Source organism: Acanthaster planci, linkage group LG06, assembly GCF_054643075.1.
Source record: "Acanthaster planci isolate LZ-2023a linkage group LG06, COTS_SCS, whole genome shotgun sequence".
In the NCBI taxonomy this organism is placed as follows: Eukaryota; Metazoa; Echinodermata; class Asteroidea; order Valvatida; family Acanthasteridae; genus Acanthaster; species Acanthaster planci.
Window position 1 is genome coordinate 10,161,278 of NC_141782.1, and position 14,308 is coordinate 10,175,585.

Here is a 14,308-nt window from a genome sequence, read left to right on the forward strand (position 1 = left end):
CTTTCCTCATGGGTGGAGAGAAGCAGTTATTGGGCAAAATGCCCTGCTCAGGAACACAATTACTGCAAATCCACAGGCTATTCTTTAACCACATAATACTTCAGATCATGGCACAGAGCAGTCTTCACAATTTCCTTTTTGTTGGGTGAGTGGTTAGGAAGGTTGTTTCTTTATTGGTCAAAGACCGTGAAATTGAGTTTTTTCAACTGAAATGGCAGTGCAAGGGACTGGGACAGCACATTTCTACTAAAAAATGTCCATAAAAGATGTACCAAACTCTATCTAGACAACTGTTTAAAAACTTTCCAAGTGGCTAAGAAATTCCCCCGTCTGGTCAAATGTTTCTACTAAAATGTCCACATTTGAGGTTGTTATTCCTGTGATATGCAACTGGAACTGGTGTTAGTAGGGAAGAAACAGAAGTAGACTGCTGGATGGAGGCTGCGTGCATGCTTGAACCTTCATACACCTTTGAGCTGTGTGTCAGTTTGATCTTTTCATTTTATAGGAGTGGTAGAAGACGATACGAGTCCCTGACCTCACGATCCCAGTACCGCTTCAACTACGGCATCAAGAGAGCCCATAGTATGTCACCTCTTACCTTTACACCCTGTCTGCCCCTGGTCCTTTGAAATTGACCGGGACAAGTTTGGAGGATTTTGGGGCGGATTTTTTAAGGGGAGAGCCCAGCCAATTCATTACAGAGCGGTCAATGCCTCTTAAACGTTTTGAGCAGAAAGGATGTGCGATTGGTTTCCTGCATACTTTGAGGACTTTGAGGATCCAGAATGGGTTCTTGAAAATTGTCAAAGACGTGGAGGTTACAGAGTCTTTGAAAAGACACTTTAAGTTGCCCCTTATGGACCGTTTGAAGACACTTTTGTTTACAAATTCTGATTAGATTTTTGAAAAGTTGGTGGGTAAAAATTGACATTGACTCGTGCGTATTTGTGGATTTTATTGAAAATCTATCTATTTTGAAAATATTAGATGGCTGAGTACAAAATATATTTGACGAGATAGTTGGAAACTATAGACATTGTAGATCTTGCCTTCGAATGTCCTAACATTCTGCTGTGTTTGATTTATATTCTGCAGATCAATCTTCCAACTACGGCCGTCAGATGCCGGGTCGGAGTGGTCGGGGCTATGACCTCTTCCGCCAGCGTGCCCAGAACACCAGCCGACCCCCCTCCATGCACGTTGATGATTTCCTGGCAGCACAGGCCATCGAAACTACAGATACCAAGAAACCCCAGAGGGTACTCTTCATTTTTTTGTGTGCTCATGTTTTGATTGTGAAGTGAAGTGCAAAACTGAAGTTGCCCAGAAAATCGCATTTATGACCGGATCCCACAGAACGAGGGGTAAAGGCCATACGGTTGCTGAGTCTGTGTCAATTTGCATGGGAAAGAGCAGCGTTGAATTCTCTGTTCCGATGTTTGTATCACCCCATCGCGGCATCCGGATGAAAATGCACAACGTAGGGGTGAAAGTTTGCCCAACAGAGATCGTCGTGATGTGGCTGATTTCAATAGATTTTGTCAAAAAGACCTCGGCAAATGGCCAACATCAGATAATCTGATCATTTTTACCCCAAAAGCAGAAATAAAAAAAAAATGAATCAAAAAAGTAATCATTTACGAAAGGGGATGAGTTGTTAACCCTTTGCCGATGGGAATTTCTTCCCGAAAGCCGACTCCAAGAATTCCAGCCTCGCTTGGCCACGAAGGCCTCCTGCCAAACCGCAAATTCTCAGTTTGTGGCCCTGCGTGCTCTGGACGCTTTGAATTACACTGTGAAAAGGCTGATTGTTCGGTGGCATGCGGCTCTACTCACCCTTCCACATTCCCGTTGCCTCTTTTCAAAGTGGGGACTATTGTGAAGCTGGTGATTATGATGCAAAATCGGTCTTTTCATTTCTGGGCTACGCACAAAGACCAATTACCATATATACAAGAGCCAGGGTCTGCCTTCTTTCACCGTGTTCGCTCGAGCGTGGGCCGAGAATAATAGCTGAAAAGCGGACTGAGGATCTCAATTTTTACGGCGGCTATAGCCGCCTCCCGGTGCGAAGGGGTTAAGAGCTATTCCAAAGCCTGTATGTAAACAGAACACATTGCAACTCCATGATCTGCTGGCCAGATGGGCAAGACTCAGGCAATCCATTCAACTGATCCAATAAACTGCCGAGGGGGTATTTTTGTGTTGGTTTTTATTCCGTCTCTTCAGAGATCTTTTAGTAAGGCCTTTGAGGAAGTTTTACAAGCTGTAGTTCTCTTTGAATCCTCGCAGGGACCACCGCAGGGTCGCAGTGGGCGAGGAGGGAACTTCATGGGTGGTGGTGGAGGTGGCGGCGGTGGCGGAGGGGGCGGGGGCCAGAGAGGTGGAGGAGGGGGAAGTGGCTTCCAAGGTGGGAGGGGCCCCTGGAACGGACCGGCTGGCAACTATGGCAGGAGAGATGGAGGTAAAGGACACAGGATGGGGGGTTACATCGGAATGGGGGGGTTTAGTAGGGTCCAGGGGCTCAGAGAGGGTTGCTTGCAAGGTTAGAGGGGCACCTGGAATGCACCTGCTGGCAATTACAGGAGGGATGGAGGGAGGGTTGGAAGGAAGATAATGGCAGAGGAGGTAAGATTGGTGGGCGGGGCTCGACTGGTGGCAAGTGCTGGAAGTTATCCCTCAGGGTCACAGAAAACACAGACCTTTTACCTTCTGTGGCTGTGCGCATATGAGATTAACTCTGGTGCTGTCAACATATACATGTACATGTCACTTAGTCTCGGGCATACCACAGTCCTACAGTCTCATTTGCGTGTATTCAGAGCGTTGAAGTGAATGCCTCTTTTCAGGTTGCTATGTGAAAGTTCCAACAGCATCATCGCACAAAGCGAAATGTAATAAGCATTCTGGTGTCTCCCAGGGTATAGCCAAGATTGCAGATTGCAGAAAGAAATGTACAAGATAAAACAGATCATGTTTTGGAGATGCAGGTTTCAGAGTAACTTTTGCCCATTATGCCGTCAGGCTAGATGCTCCGTCTGTCTTCATGTATTAGCGTTAATCCCTCGTAAACAGTAATGTTGTTTGGCAACGTTTTTTGTGGGTCAGGTGGGAACAACATGGGGAGTGGTGCACAGCGAGGTGGGCGGGGCGGAGGGGGCCAGTGGGGAAACAGGCAACAGCAGCGGCCCGGCTACGGCAGCGGCGGCGCCAGTGGAAATAGCCAACAGAGGAACTTTGGCCAGAGACGATGGGAAGGGAACCAGTCAAGGTAAGGACACCAGTGAATCACTGGTCTTTTGCATCAAAGATCTGGACTGTCACTTTCATTGTCCGAATGACATATATTTTTCAAAGGGAGGCTGTGATTATATTTAAAAATTATCAGGCTACTTCCCATTTCATATTATATCGTAAATAAAATCCTTTTTTTGGAGTGTAATTTGTGAATATAGCTCTTGTAATAACAACCAAATAAAGACATTACATGTACTTTGTGAAAAGAGGATCATGATGACTCCTGAGGACATTTCACTCTCATTTGGTGACTAGCGACTCACTTTGGGGGCAAATATGCTCGTGTATGAGCGCAGTGTGTGAATCTGTGTGTCTGCAGCACCAATCACTATGGGTCAAATTTGTTCAGCGACCAGTCGTCAACCACTGGTCAACCACTGGTCAACCACTGGTCAACCACTGGTCAGTATTTCCTGTTACCCAGCACATATTTTATGCACAGGTTCCTGGGCACAATCGATCATGGTTGACAAATGGTCATTGATTGAACTTGGCCTCTGTTATCAGTTCTGAGGAGCTATTTAAAAAAAGACTTGCCAAGATACATGCATCATGTTCATACTCTGACTGGCCTTACTCAAAAATCTTCAAGTGCTTTGTAAGGGGTAATTAATGCATGTGACAGGTGCATGAGTGTTGTGACACGTTATAACCATGCTTTTCTACAAGTTAAAAAAGTGATAAGGGGAAGGTGTCACTTTCATTGTTAACACTTTCTGTGTCGCTCGTACATGTTTGCCATATTTTTGATGCAAACTGCACAGACCTGACAATAGAATGGACAACAGGCAGGAAGGTCGTGGGCCCGCCTCGGGCCAGCAGCCCTACGGCCGAGCGGCTGGAGACAACCGCAACCGGGAGGGATCTTACATGCAGCGGGGCGAGCCGCGGGGCAGCCTGAGAGGGAGCGGCGGTCAGCAGCAGAGGGGCGGAGCCAACATGAGGCGGCCCGGCCCGGGCTTCCGACCGGGCAGTGCTGGAGGGGGGCGTGGCAGGGGTGGGGGCAGTGGTGGCGGTGGCGGATGGTCTGGCCAGGGCAGCAAGGATCAGTACTCCAGGTGAGTGACCTTTGACCTCTCGATTTGTGGATGGCTACTTTTCTCAATGGAGTGGGAAATTCATTTTTCAAAGGAGCCACTTAGAGAGAGAGAATGTTTTAAATAGGCAAACATTTTCCATGTTTTATGATACATGGAAGGTGCCTGACATTCAAAGAGGTGTTTCCTCTTGTAGCTGGTTGCTGTTTGCATCTTTGTGACTTTTGACTGGAAATTTTTAGTGTTTGTGGCTACTCTTCAAACTAAGGATTGAGTACTATCTTAACCATGGAAACCACCGTGCTATTACACATATCTCTGTAATCTGCTAAGCCTATCTTGATCTGAAAACGCCCAACTACAATCCGAGATAAGGGACTGCAAGGGGACCGGCAGTTTCAGTATTTTTTCTCAACTCAGTTTTCTCTCTTTTCTTACCGATTTTCCAGGTTTCAACAGACACCAAAAACAGGGCGTGGGGGTCGAATGGGGGCCCGGGAAAACCAAGGAAGACACAGTCGATCCTTCACGAGATAGAAAGCATCGAATGCAGACATCTGTGAAATTAGAAATGCCTGTAGTACAAACCGCTTGCTTCACCACACCTTCACTGCACACACCAAACACATTTCAGCATTCACATGGAAGTGTTACTGTCCCATCGGACAGCAGGGGTTGAAGAGTGTGTACACCTGTACCAGTGTATCATGTGTACCCACGCCATGACATCGGAAACTAGACCAACTGACGTACTCCTGTGGCATGCTTTTTTTGTCGGACATCTGAATACGTGAGCAACGTACATGAAGAGAAGGTGTGCATTATATGAGCTCTGCTTGAAACTGCTGGAACTGGATAATTTGTCTCGTTAGACATACATGTACCACACCTGACGTGTTATGTCGAAGTGGAAGGACTGTTTCGTCAGTGAAAAACTGTGAGTTGCGATGTCAGTGTTACAAAAAGGTTACTCTGACTTGCCAGATCACATGGCTGTAAGGGAGCATCTTGTAAGTTAAAATGCTGTTCTAACACCGAACACTCACTGTTTCTACTGAGAAATAATGTGTTTTCCTGAAGTCATCTGGATGGGCCATGCTAGTTTTCTCACCCAGGTGACATAGGAGGCCGGTTGCAAAGTTTCTACAGACCATGCGCAGACCTCAGCTGTCTTTGACAGGAATGCCAGAACTTCTTATCTCAAGCAATTAGTTTTTCCACATTGGTGACTCAGTCCAGCGAAACGAGTCACAAGTGGGAAGAGGTGCTTCTGCGTAATGAGTATTTTGCCGTGTCTCTCACTGTGGAAATCAGGTGTCATTGCTTTTGATCACCTAATGTCGGTATTCATGAGCATGTCAGACTGAGGGAGACATCCGGTTGAAATGGAAACAAAATAAGACTCAGTTTGTGGGATCCAGTCATTTTTTTCGACACCAACTGTTTCATTTAATCCAGGGCAATTGGCCACACTTCCTAAACACCTAAGGACAACAATAAACAAATCAGAAATCGGCATTTGTTGTTTACTTTTGTTTATGACACAAGGAGTGCAACATGTCATTTGAGTTCATTTGATAAATTCGGCAAGGAGTCACCAACTGAGCTGTATTATACTTGCTTGTCACTGGCTGCCACTTGAACTGACCAAAAAATGATGAAAGTCAACAATATGTGGACTAACAGCGTACTGGAAAACTATAAAATAAACTGTCACCATGTTTACCACGAACTGTTAATGCGCTTTCATGAGATTTGACACATACAGGGAGTAGACAGAAAATATGAATGCACTGATGTTCAATAAACAGACCAGCAGTGTTGAAGAAAGTGTCCTTGGTGTTGCTTCCTTTTTCTACTTTAACCAAGGGGCCAAAATGACGGACCCTTGCCCAGAGAGTGCAGTTTAAAAATGTGCATTGAGGTAAACTTCATGAGCTGCAGTTGACCAGTTGTGACGGCTAAAGAAAAGAAGAATGATACTCAAATACTGCAATGTACGGCACTTGTCCTCTCAGCAGTGGACTGAGTTTCACATGGTGATGTTCTTTTCACGAGTTGCCCATGAGGCTTGGTATCCAGTGGGGCTTCCAATACAAGTACATCCAACAGGGCTTCTATAGGAAGGTCAGGGGGCCACCTGCATCACTTCAGGTGTGCTGCAAACTATAATCCCCAACATTCCAGCACACACACACTCGTTTCAGTGGCTCTCTCTGAATTTTCAGAGTTGGGGAGAGCTTTGATCTAGCTTGTTCATAGCTTTCTGCAACCTGAAGCACCAACACAAACTTGTACATGTGCATTGTTCAGTTTCTATAACAGCCATATATTACACAGTGAAGCAAATGGCTTGGGAGTTGGTTACAAATGTTAAAGTACACACATGTATGCTTTCCTCCTCACTGAAAACGTCTGAAAAGGCCATCAAGGGATCGGTCTGATTTTAGTATTTGTAGTTTGAGAAACACTGTCTATCCGTTATTAAAATTCATATGCTTGCAACATAATATCTTCATGGACGGAATGTTAATATAAATACAAACAGCAATGTTACTGACAGAAATATTCATCTTATTCTAACTACTCTTCAGCCATAGGATTTTTAAAATTGAACTGCAAAAGCTCTGTTTATGATGAGCATAAAATGCACACTAAAACAACGTAGGATATCCTTGTGAACTTTGCTAAAACTAGAAAGTACTGTGCGATGTGAATACATAAATAAGGAACAATACCATGCGATTCCATTTACCTGGCCATTATTCTGTGAAACCGTGTAATACTAAGACTGGAAATTTGGTACTGGCCAGACTGCGTTGAACAACATTCCAATACTGGTGCATGCAGTTATGACAAACATCTCTGAAATTGGCAGCCGTGGCCTTCACACCTGTCGATCTACATGTATCTGGAATTCAGATCTACCTCTGGGGAGCAAAGGTGTCTGAAGATCACGTAGCCATGACATATTTCATAACATACATGTATAACATATTTAGTCATATTTTGGTTTAGGAGACTTCCACAAGTCTTAGTTATATGTACATATGTACATGTAAGTTCATGTATTTGCCAACAATCATAGCAAGGTCTTTGTCCACAATATCTTCATTCAAACTATAACCAGCAGTCCAACTTTGCCTCAAATCGGCTGACTGCCTAGCTTTTTTTTATTTCATATGCTTACCATTTCGAAAAAGAAAAACATACTATTTCCTTTCCTGTGCCATGCCTGTCTAATTCACCTGATTCTTACGTGGTTAAAAGTGCTCATGGAATAAATACTAAATCTTTTCAAAACTAGTGACATTTTATGAGCAGAAGTCAACCACTATGCTAAATTGCAAATACATAAATAGTACAAACTGCAATGTACATGTATAAACATAAAACCCATATCTGTCTTTGTATAAATAATATGGACATCTGCCAATTTTTTTGTAACTGGGAGCAATAGATGTACGGAGGTTGGAATGTTATGAAGCACATGGCTTGTGTCTAATCCTTGACTTCTCTTCTCAAAGTGCCACCAAATCAATAGATCACAGTGACACTCCTATCACTACTAAATGCGTGCAAATGATAAGCACTCCAGACAAACACTCCACACACAACTGCAGACACAATACCAACACTAGGCAGGGGTTATGAACCCTGACTTGCCTTCACAGCTCCCCTACTGCGCCTGGCTGTAGACTGGTGCAATAAATCGTCCCCTAGGTAACAGGTGGACAGCATGTACACGCCTGTTTAAGTTAATCAAACTCCTTCAGCAAATACCAACTGCTGTGGGACTTGGCACATTTTGTTGGGCCCAGTCAAATGTCAAATGTATACAGATGTCTCTCAGCACCTACATACATTGTACATATACATGTAGACCTACGTTTCGCACTACGTGTTGGTATGGGTGTTTATGTGCGCGCAGACAAAAGTGTTAAAAACTACACAGGATATAAAATTTAAAAATATTTCATCAAATATAGCTCATCAAATAAGTTATAGAGGTGTAATTGACAATAGTAAGAATGCATTGCAAGCAGTGGTTTCATCTGTTTTGGATGATTTTGTTCACAAACTGGAAAGGAGGTGATATACTCTAATCCATGTTCTTGTACTTGTATGCTCCATGTTCACATGATGTGAAGAAGACTGAGCCATGATCCTAAGATGACAGACTATACTAAAGAAAGCAGTGCATCACAAGGGTTATTTGATTACGGTTCATTTTGCAAACTCCACAAAAATTCACTGATTAAAATTTCAGCTTGAAAAAACAAATCAAGGGCTTAATTGTAAAACATCTTTGTACTTGAGGGCTGATAAAATCTCCACTAATCAAAACCAGAATTGATCGTCATAAACTAACAACTCTGGAAAGTGGAAGCAAGTATAGTTTATTATTTTCAATTCAGAATAAACTAAAAGTTAATTTGTAACCCACTAAAAGTCAATGGTTTAAATACTAGTCTGAACACCTGTAAACTTCTGCATAATTGACGTCAAGAGTACTTGCATATCATATACATACAGTGTACATTAAAAAAATGAACATTCTCCAACAGTTTGAATACATATCATACAGCCATTTTCAGATGTGAAATAAAATGAAAACGCATACATAAAAATGTGTGAGTAAAAAAACTCTACCTTTAAAAAATGTGAGTAAAAATTAAACACAACAAGGATTGGAATACACAGAATTGAGAAATGGCAGCAATGCATGGACGGAGTATGACATCTACATGGACGCTGATTAACAATTAACAATACATAGAATTAATGTGGCATTAGTTTAGCACCTGATTATTAACTACAAGTAATAAATTATTGTCTTAAGTGTGATACCTTATTCAAAACATTAATCCTCTAAGACCTTTCAAAATCCTCCATGATGCTCTGGAAGATTTACAAAAATAAGGAAGGCACAATGTAGTGGAGGGGCGTTAATTAAATCTTGGAAAATTTGAGTATAGAGAATGTGGCACTGGTTTCCTGTAATGTGAGTGATGTTGACTGACTCGGTCAATGTGAGTGATGTTGACTGACTCGGTCAATGTCAGTGATGCTGACAGACTCAGTCAATGTTTTAAAGCAAATATACTGCATGCGTATGTACCGCCACTGCCTCACTGGGCCCTCACGCTTTGTTGCTTAAAAGTCTTTTCAATTTGTATACGTAAACAGGATGTAAGACCACTTCGTTTGTCTGGTCCGAATCGGCCGGAATTACACACCGAGTATTTGGCTGCATCCACAGCCAGTTCCCATAGAATCATGCATAATATTAAGCCGCAGCCAAGTGATTCGGGCACAACCTTCATGTAAAGATACACAAATGACGTCATCTGATAAGAGTGCCCAACTGAAATGTATGGAGGCCTACGGGGATTCCTTCACCATACATATTACTCCACCCCACCCATCAAAAACACGTTAAAATTACGCGGTCGCAGAATTCCAGCCGATCATTTAAGTTTGACACCTTTGGGAAATCGTTTTATGCAAAATAAAAAAATTCTTTCTTTTGCCGACACGCAGGTCTACGGCAAAGCGCACAGTGACCAGAAACTGGAGACTCCTTTTTTGGCCTTATCCAGTGTCAAACTTTGCCAAGCTGTTGTCGTACAGTAGCCTGCTTGAGAACACAAGTGTTGGGATCCACTGAGGCTAGACATGCTGGAATGATGACACAAGTTTGCAAACTGGTCATGCAGGCGAGGAACACTCCAAGACATGCGCCCACATCTGCCTAGAGGGCCGTAATCCTGCAGGTGTTGGCTTTGGCCAGTTCGTGCTCCTCCTTGAGTGCCTTCAAGACCTCCAAGAGCTCCTTCTTCTCCAGCTCTAAGCGCTCCATGTCCTGCCCCCTCTTCCTCTCCAAGGCACTCAGCAGGCGGACGTCGTGCTGCAAGTGGTCCACTTGCCCTGTGGTGGCAGGAAAATAAACCAAACCAGAAAACTGTTTCAGCACCTGTACTTTCAAACCACTGCCTCACGAATCATCGTGCGCCAGTTACATGTACCTTTAAAATGCTGAGTACAACCTTGCCCACCCCTCAAAAACTCCATATTAAAGAAATATTAGCAAGTCTCCCCGAAAAGATATCTAGCTTGTGGAAAGTTAGTTCTTCAAATTTCCTGTTTGCTTTTGAAAGCCAGAATGAGACCAAGCTTGTCAGTACAGAATGTCACTGGGCATACAACATTACAAAGACAAAGTGCAAGGATATCAGCTCCAAGTGAAACTAAAGACGACATGCTGTGCATACAGCAACAGTGGTCTTCTGAAGCAAAGTCATCGCGTGGATACCGTGCACGATATGGGGCCGATGGGTACCCCCCCACATGTCCGATCCCTGTACACACTCTAGACTATTGTTACCTAACACATCCCCCCTAGAAGTCTGTAAAGAATTCAAGAGATTCCGATCAAACAATGACAAACACAAAGGCAGTGGGTTCTCTCCGCCCCATATCTTGCATCATATGATCACGTGAGTGCACAGGTTTAAGCATATTTGGCATGGTAACATGCTGAGTAGAATGTATGGTCTCTGCTTTTGTGCTTAGATGAAACAATTCCCACCACCTATCTCTTCATTGCTGGGGGAGGGTGCTTACATTAGGGCAGACGGATTGATTTCAATTGCATTGATTTTTGTGCGATCAGGCAACCACAGGAAGATGGCTGTTTGGAAAGCATGATTACTGCCTACAATGATCATTACTTGCTTACTTTTCAGTTCATCTATCTGCTGCTGCATCTCGCTGACTTTGTCCACCATGTGTGTCCGCTGCGAGTCCAGCCTCAGCTTCATCTCGTGCTTCTGGTCCTCACTCCGTCCAATCATCTCCGAGCGCAGCAGCTCCATCTCTGTTCGCAGCTCGGCCACGCAGTTGTGCGAGTCTGCCTCTGAATTGAGGACGGTCAGCCCGCAGCCGCGCGGGCAGACGCGGGTGCGGTGCTCGCACACTTGCAGGTGGGCGTCCAGCTGGCGCCTCTCCAGCTCCATCCGGCAGCTGGCGTTGGGGCAGGTGATCCGACCGTACCCGCAGCCGGCCTCATGACGGGCCAGGCCCTCTAGGCTGACTGCCTCAAGGCATCCTGCCGCCCGGTTACTACAGTGCAGCGTTAGCTGGTTCAGGTCATTTCGCATGTAGCGGAAGATGGGCCGGAGCTGGTCCTGGATCAGTGGCTGACGGTCCTCAGGGCAAATCTCCTCATGGACCAGCCAACCATGAATGCAGGAGGCACAGTAGGCATGCTCGCATGGAGCCTGCAGTGGGTCCTCAAGAACATCTCGGCAGATACAGCACAGAAGGCCCTCATTCACAGCGCCAACAAAGCGATCAACATCGTAGCCCATCTTACCAAATCCTACTCAGGTGTGACCTGCCAACACCATACAAATACTTGTATTGAAAAATATTGTAAGGTACATAAGGTTGAGGCAGGTGCCCTGTTAAAACCTTCACACCATGTCATGGAAACATGCAGGGATTTCAACATGGTGGACTTAAAAACATGTTTCATGGCAAATTTTGTATGCTGGACAAGGTGACCGTCTGCACAGGACCCACACTTGAGTGATTTGTACACACTCAAAGAAGTTCAAATTTGTCCAACGTAGGCATGGTAGACACCTATAAAGCCACTGACTCGCGGCTAGGGCTACAGCCTCTCCATAGTTGACATGTGTTATCCTACGACAATAACATGAAAAACACACAGTCAATAATCAATGTTCCGTCAATATTCTGGTTGATGTCCAACGTACATGTATCCATCTTTTGCCTGCATTTGCCTTTAGAGGTCACCATCTCAGATACTGAGTACCCTTCACCTGTTCACCAGGACCCGAACTACTGAATTTCATTTTTTTCCTGATAGCATCGGAGTTTGGAACAGTCTTCCACGAGACCTTAACTGCACATGACACGACTATAAGGGGCTTTAACTTCAAGCAGAATTTCAATAAATGTGCAGACAGTCCACTTGGTCCAGATCTGCTAAGTGGTTAGCCCATTTCTCAGTTCCTTCCTCCATGGTCAGCAGGATTTTTTTTTAATTTAATTTTTTCATTGATCATTTGCACATACTATGGTGTTCATTACCTTTAGCACCCTGTTCCTATAGTAAGGGAACACTTTTTCAAAACTTGTTTAACAAGTTGTTTGTGATGTCCTCTTTCATATCAGAAAGAAAAGAGAACAGGGCTTTTGGTTTTTGAGGGAAATTTTGGGGTTAAACAGCAGCGTACACAACCACCCCGAAGAGCTGTGACCTGGATGAAGATTTGTTTTGATGAATCCAATATACCTGAGTCACGAGAAACAAAATAGCATGATTTGACTTTGTTGTCTTTTGTCTAACTCGAGTTAGAAATTTGTGGCACACAAGAAATTTTGTGGAAACATGCTCACTTCAACATGTCCAAGTACGAGCAAAACAATCTAAAATTAAACTAATGAAATAAATAAATACGCACATAGACAAGATACTAAGAATTAACGTGAAGAAATCTTGCAAACATTGATTTTTTTCTCAATGCGTGACAGATCACATAAATGAATGGTCGCCGCAGCATGAATAGACTGGTCGCCAGACTCCATCATGCATTCTCTTACACGGGTGCAGCTTTGCGGGAAGCGGCGCTTTGCGCTTGTGTTTTTACCACAGCGACAACGAAACACAAAAAATTTGGTCGGGAAATCAGAATCATTGTTTAGGCCTTTGAAAGTTGGATTATCCGATCTTTATTTGGGTACTCAAACATTGATGTTTTTACTTGTTGCATCTAGGCCTATGCTTCTGTTACTGAAGAACAGAATGAACGATAATCAATGGGGCGAAGTGGTAATGGGGCAAAGTGACCAACACCTCACACAACCAGACAACCATCGCAGCATGTAATAGTAATACAGGCCTGGGCCTCCTAGCAGCATGTAATAGTAATACAGGCCTGGGACTCCTAGCAGCATGTAATAGTAATACAGGCCTGGGACTCCTAGCAGCATGTAATAGTAATACAGGCCTGGGACTCCTAGCAGCATGTAATAGTAATACAGGCCTGGACCTCCTAGCAGCATGTAATAGTAATACAGGCCTGGCCGGCCTCCTAGCAGCATGTAATAGTAATACAGGCCTGGGCCTCCTAGCAGCATGTAATAGTAATACAGGCCTGGACCTCCTAGATGTAGAAGAAGCAAGACTGCACACAGCGCAAAAGCTAGATGTACTAATATACTAGTGCTTATAGTAGCTAGCTACAGCCAGCCACAGGCCTAAACTCTCGGAATTGGTCTACATCATGATGTAGGCTAGCCTACAATACATTTTCGACACTGTTCACGCGGACGAAAAACGACACCACGCCAGGCCAGTTACTAAATAGAAAATGAGAAGATATTCCTCACGCGATCACGATGTATCGATATTGTACAGACTGTTACTTGCTGAAATTTCTAATTGAATTCATACTCACAGAACCTTTCAGGTTGACGCCCGGGCTTCAGTGTTTGGTTTCACTCATGCTCGTATTTACTTCATGTACTTGTTTATTTACGAATTTTTCATACGCACTGCACTGGGGAAGCGCGCGCCCCCATCAACACACCCTTAGGATAAGCGTCAATAGAGGGCCCTATTTCGAAAACCGTGGGGCATAACTCAGTAATGGGGAAAACCACGCCAATGCCATGCGATTAACTGGAGCGGAGTGTTCATACTACGCCCACACAATTCAGACGGCTCATTAAGACAGAGATCTCATAGTCTTTTTTTTCACTCAAATGTAATAAGAATTCACTGTCAACACTAATTTTTAAAAGCATTTTCTTTATGAAAAGTACCCAATTTAATATAAGACAATTACCTTTATAAACTCGCAATGACCTGTGAGGAAGATTTTGGCCAGGGGCGGGCCGTGCCTCCTCCAAAACAGAGCCAATATCTGTTTTGACCT

At 44.0% G+C, this 14,308-nt stretch overlaps 2 protein-coding genes across 4 annotated transcripts in view; one reads left to right on the plus strand and one right to left on the minus strand.

The window, feature by feature from the left end:
* Positions 1-6,167, plus strand: part of virma (vir like m6A methyltransferase associated) — a 35,446-nt gene extending 29,279 nt beyond the window's left edge. Inside the window, exons 30-35 of the mRNA XM_087138112.1 lie at positions 509-585; positions 1,099-1,262; positions 2,296-2,467; positions 3,112-3,274; positions 4,065-4,358; positions 4,787-6,167. Of these exons, the coding sequence (XP_086994238.1) occupies positions 509-585; positions 1,099-1,262; positions 2,296-2,467; positions 3,112-3,274; positions 4,065-4,358; positions 4,787-4,874 (958 nt within the window). The 3' untranslated portion in view covers positions 4,875-6,167. The remainder of the gene's footprint in view (positions 1-508; positions 586-1,098; positions 1,263-2,295; positions 2,468-3,111; positions 3,275-4,064; positions 4,359-4,786) is intronic.
* LOC110975680 (RING finger protein 151-like) lies at positions 5,762-13,949 on the minus strand. Of its 3 annotated transcripts, XM_087138113.1 has the most exons (4): positions 13,532-13,820; positions 12,459-13,495; positions 11,080-11,736; positions 5,762-10,268 (listed from the first exon to the last, which is right to left on the minus strand). In XM_087138113.1, exons 3-4 carry the CDS (start codon positions 11,708-11,710, stop codon positions 10,093-10,095), a joined length of 807 nt encoding a protein of 268 aa, XP_086994239.1. In that variant the 5' UTR covers positions 11,711-11,736; positions 12,459-13,495; positions 13,532-13,820; the 3' UTR covers positions 5,762-10,092. The 3 variants fall into 3 exon arrangements, with proteins under 3 accessions (XP_086994239.1, XP_022084058.2, XP_022084059.2); XM_022228366.2 differs by lacking the exons at positions 12,459-13,495; positions 13,532-13,820 and adding an exon at positions 13,829-13,949; XM_022228367.2 differs by lacking the exons at positions 12,459-13,495; positions 13,532-13,820 and adding an exon at positions 13,834-13,939.
* Positions 13,950-14,308: the final 359 nt, after the last annotated feature.

Excerpts from the sequence above, each read along its gene's own strand:
- LOC110975680 (XM_022228366.2), bottom strand. The coding sequence starts at position 11,710 with ATGGGCTACGATGTTGATCGCTTTGTTGGCGCTGTGAATGAGGGCCTT. Across the intron at positions 10,269-11,079 it reads GCAGATAGATGAACTGAAAA|GGCAAGTGGACCACTTGCAG; the intron begins GTAAGCAAGTAA and ends CTGCCACCACAG.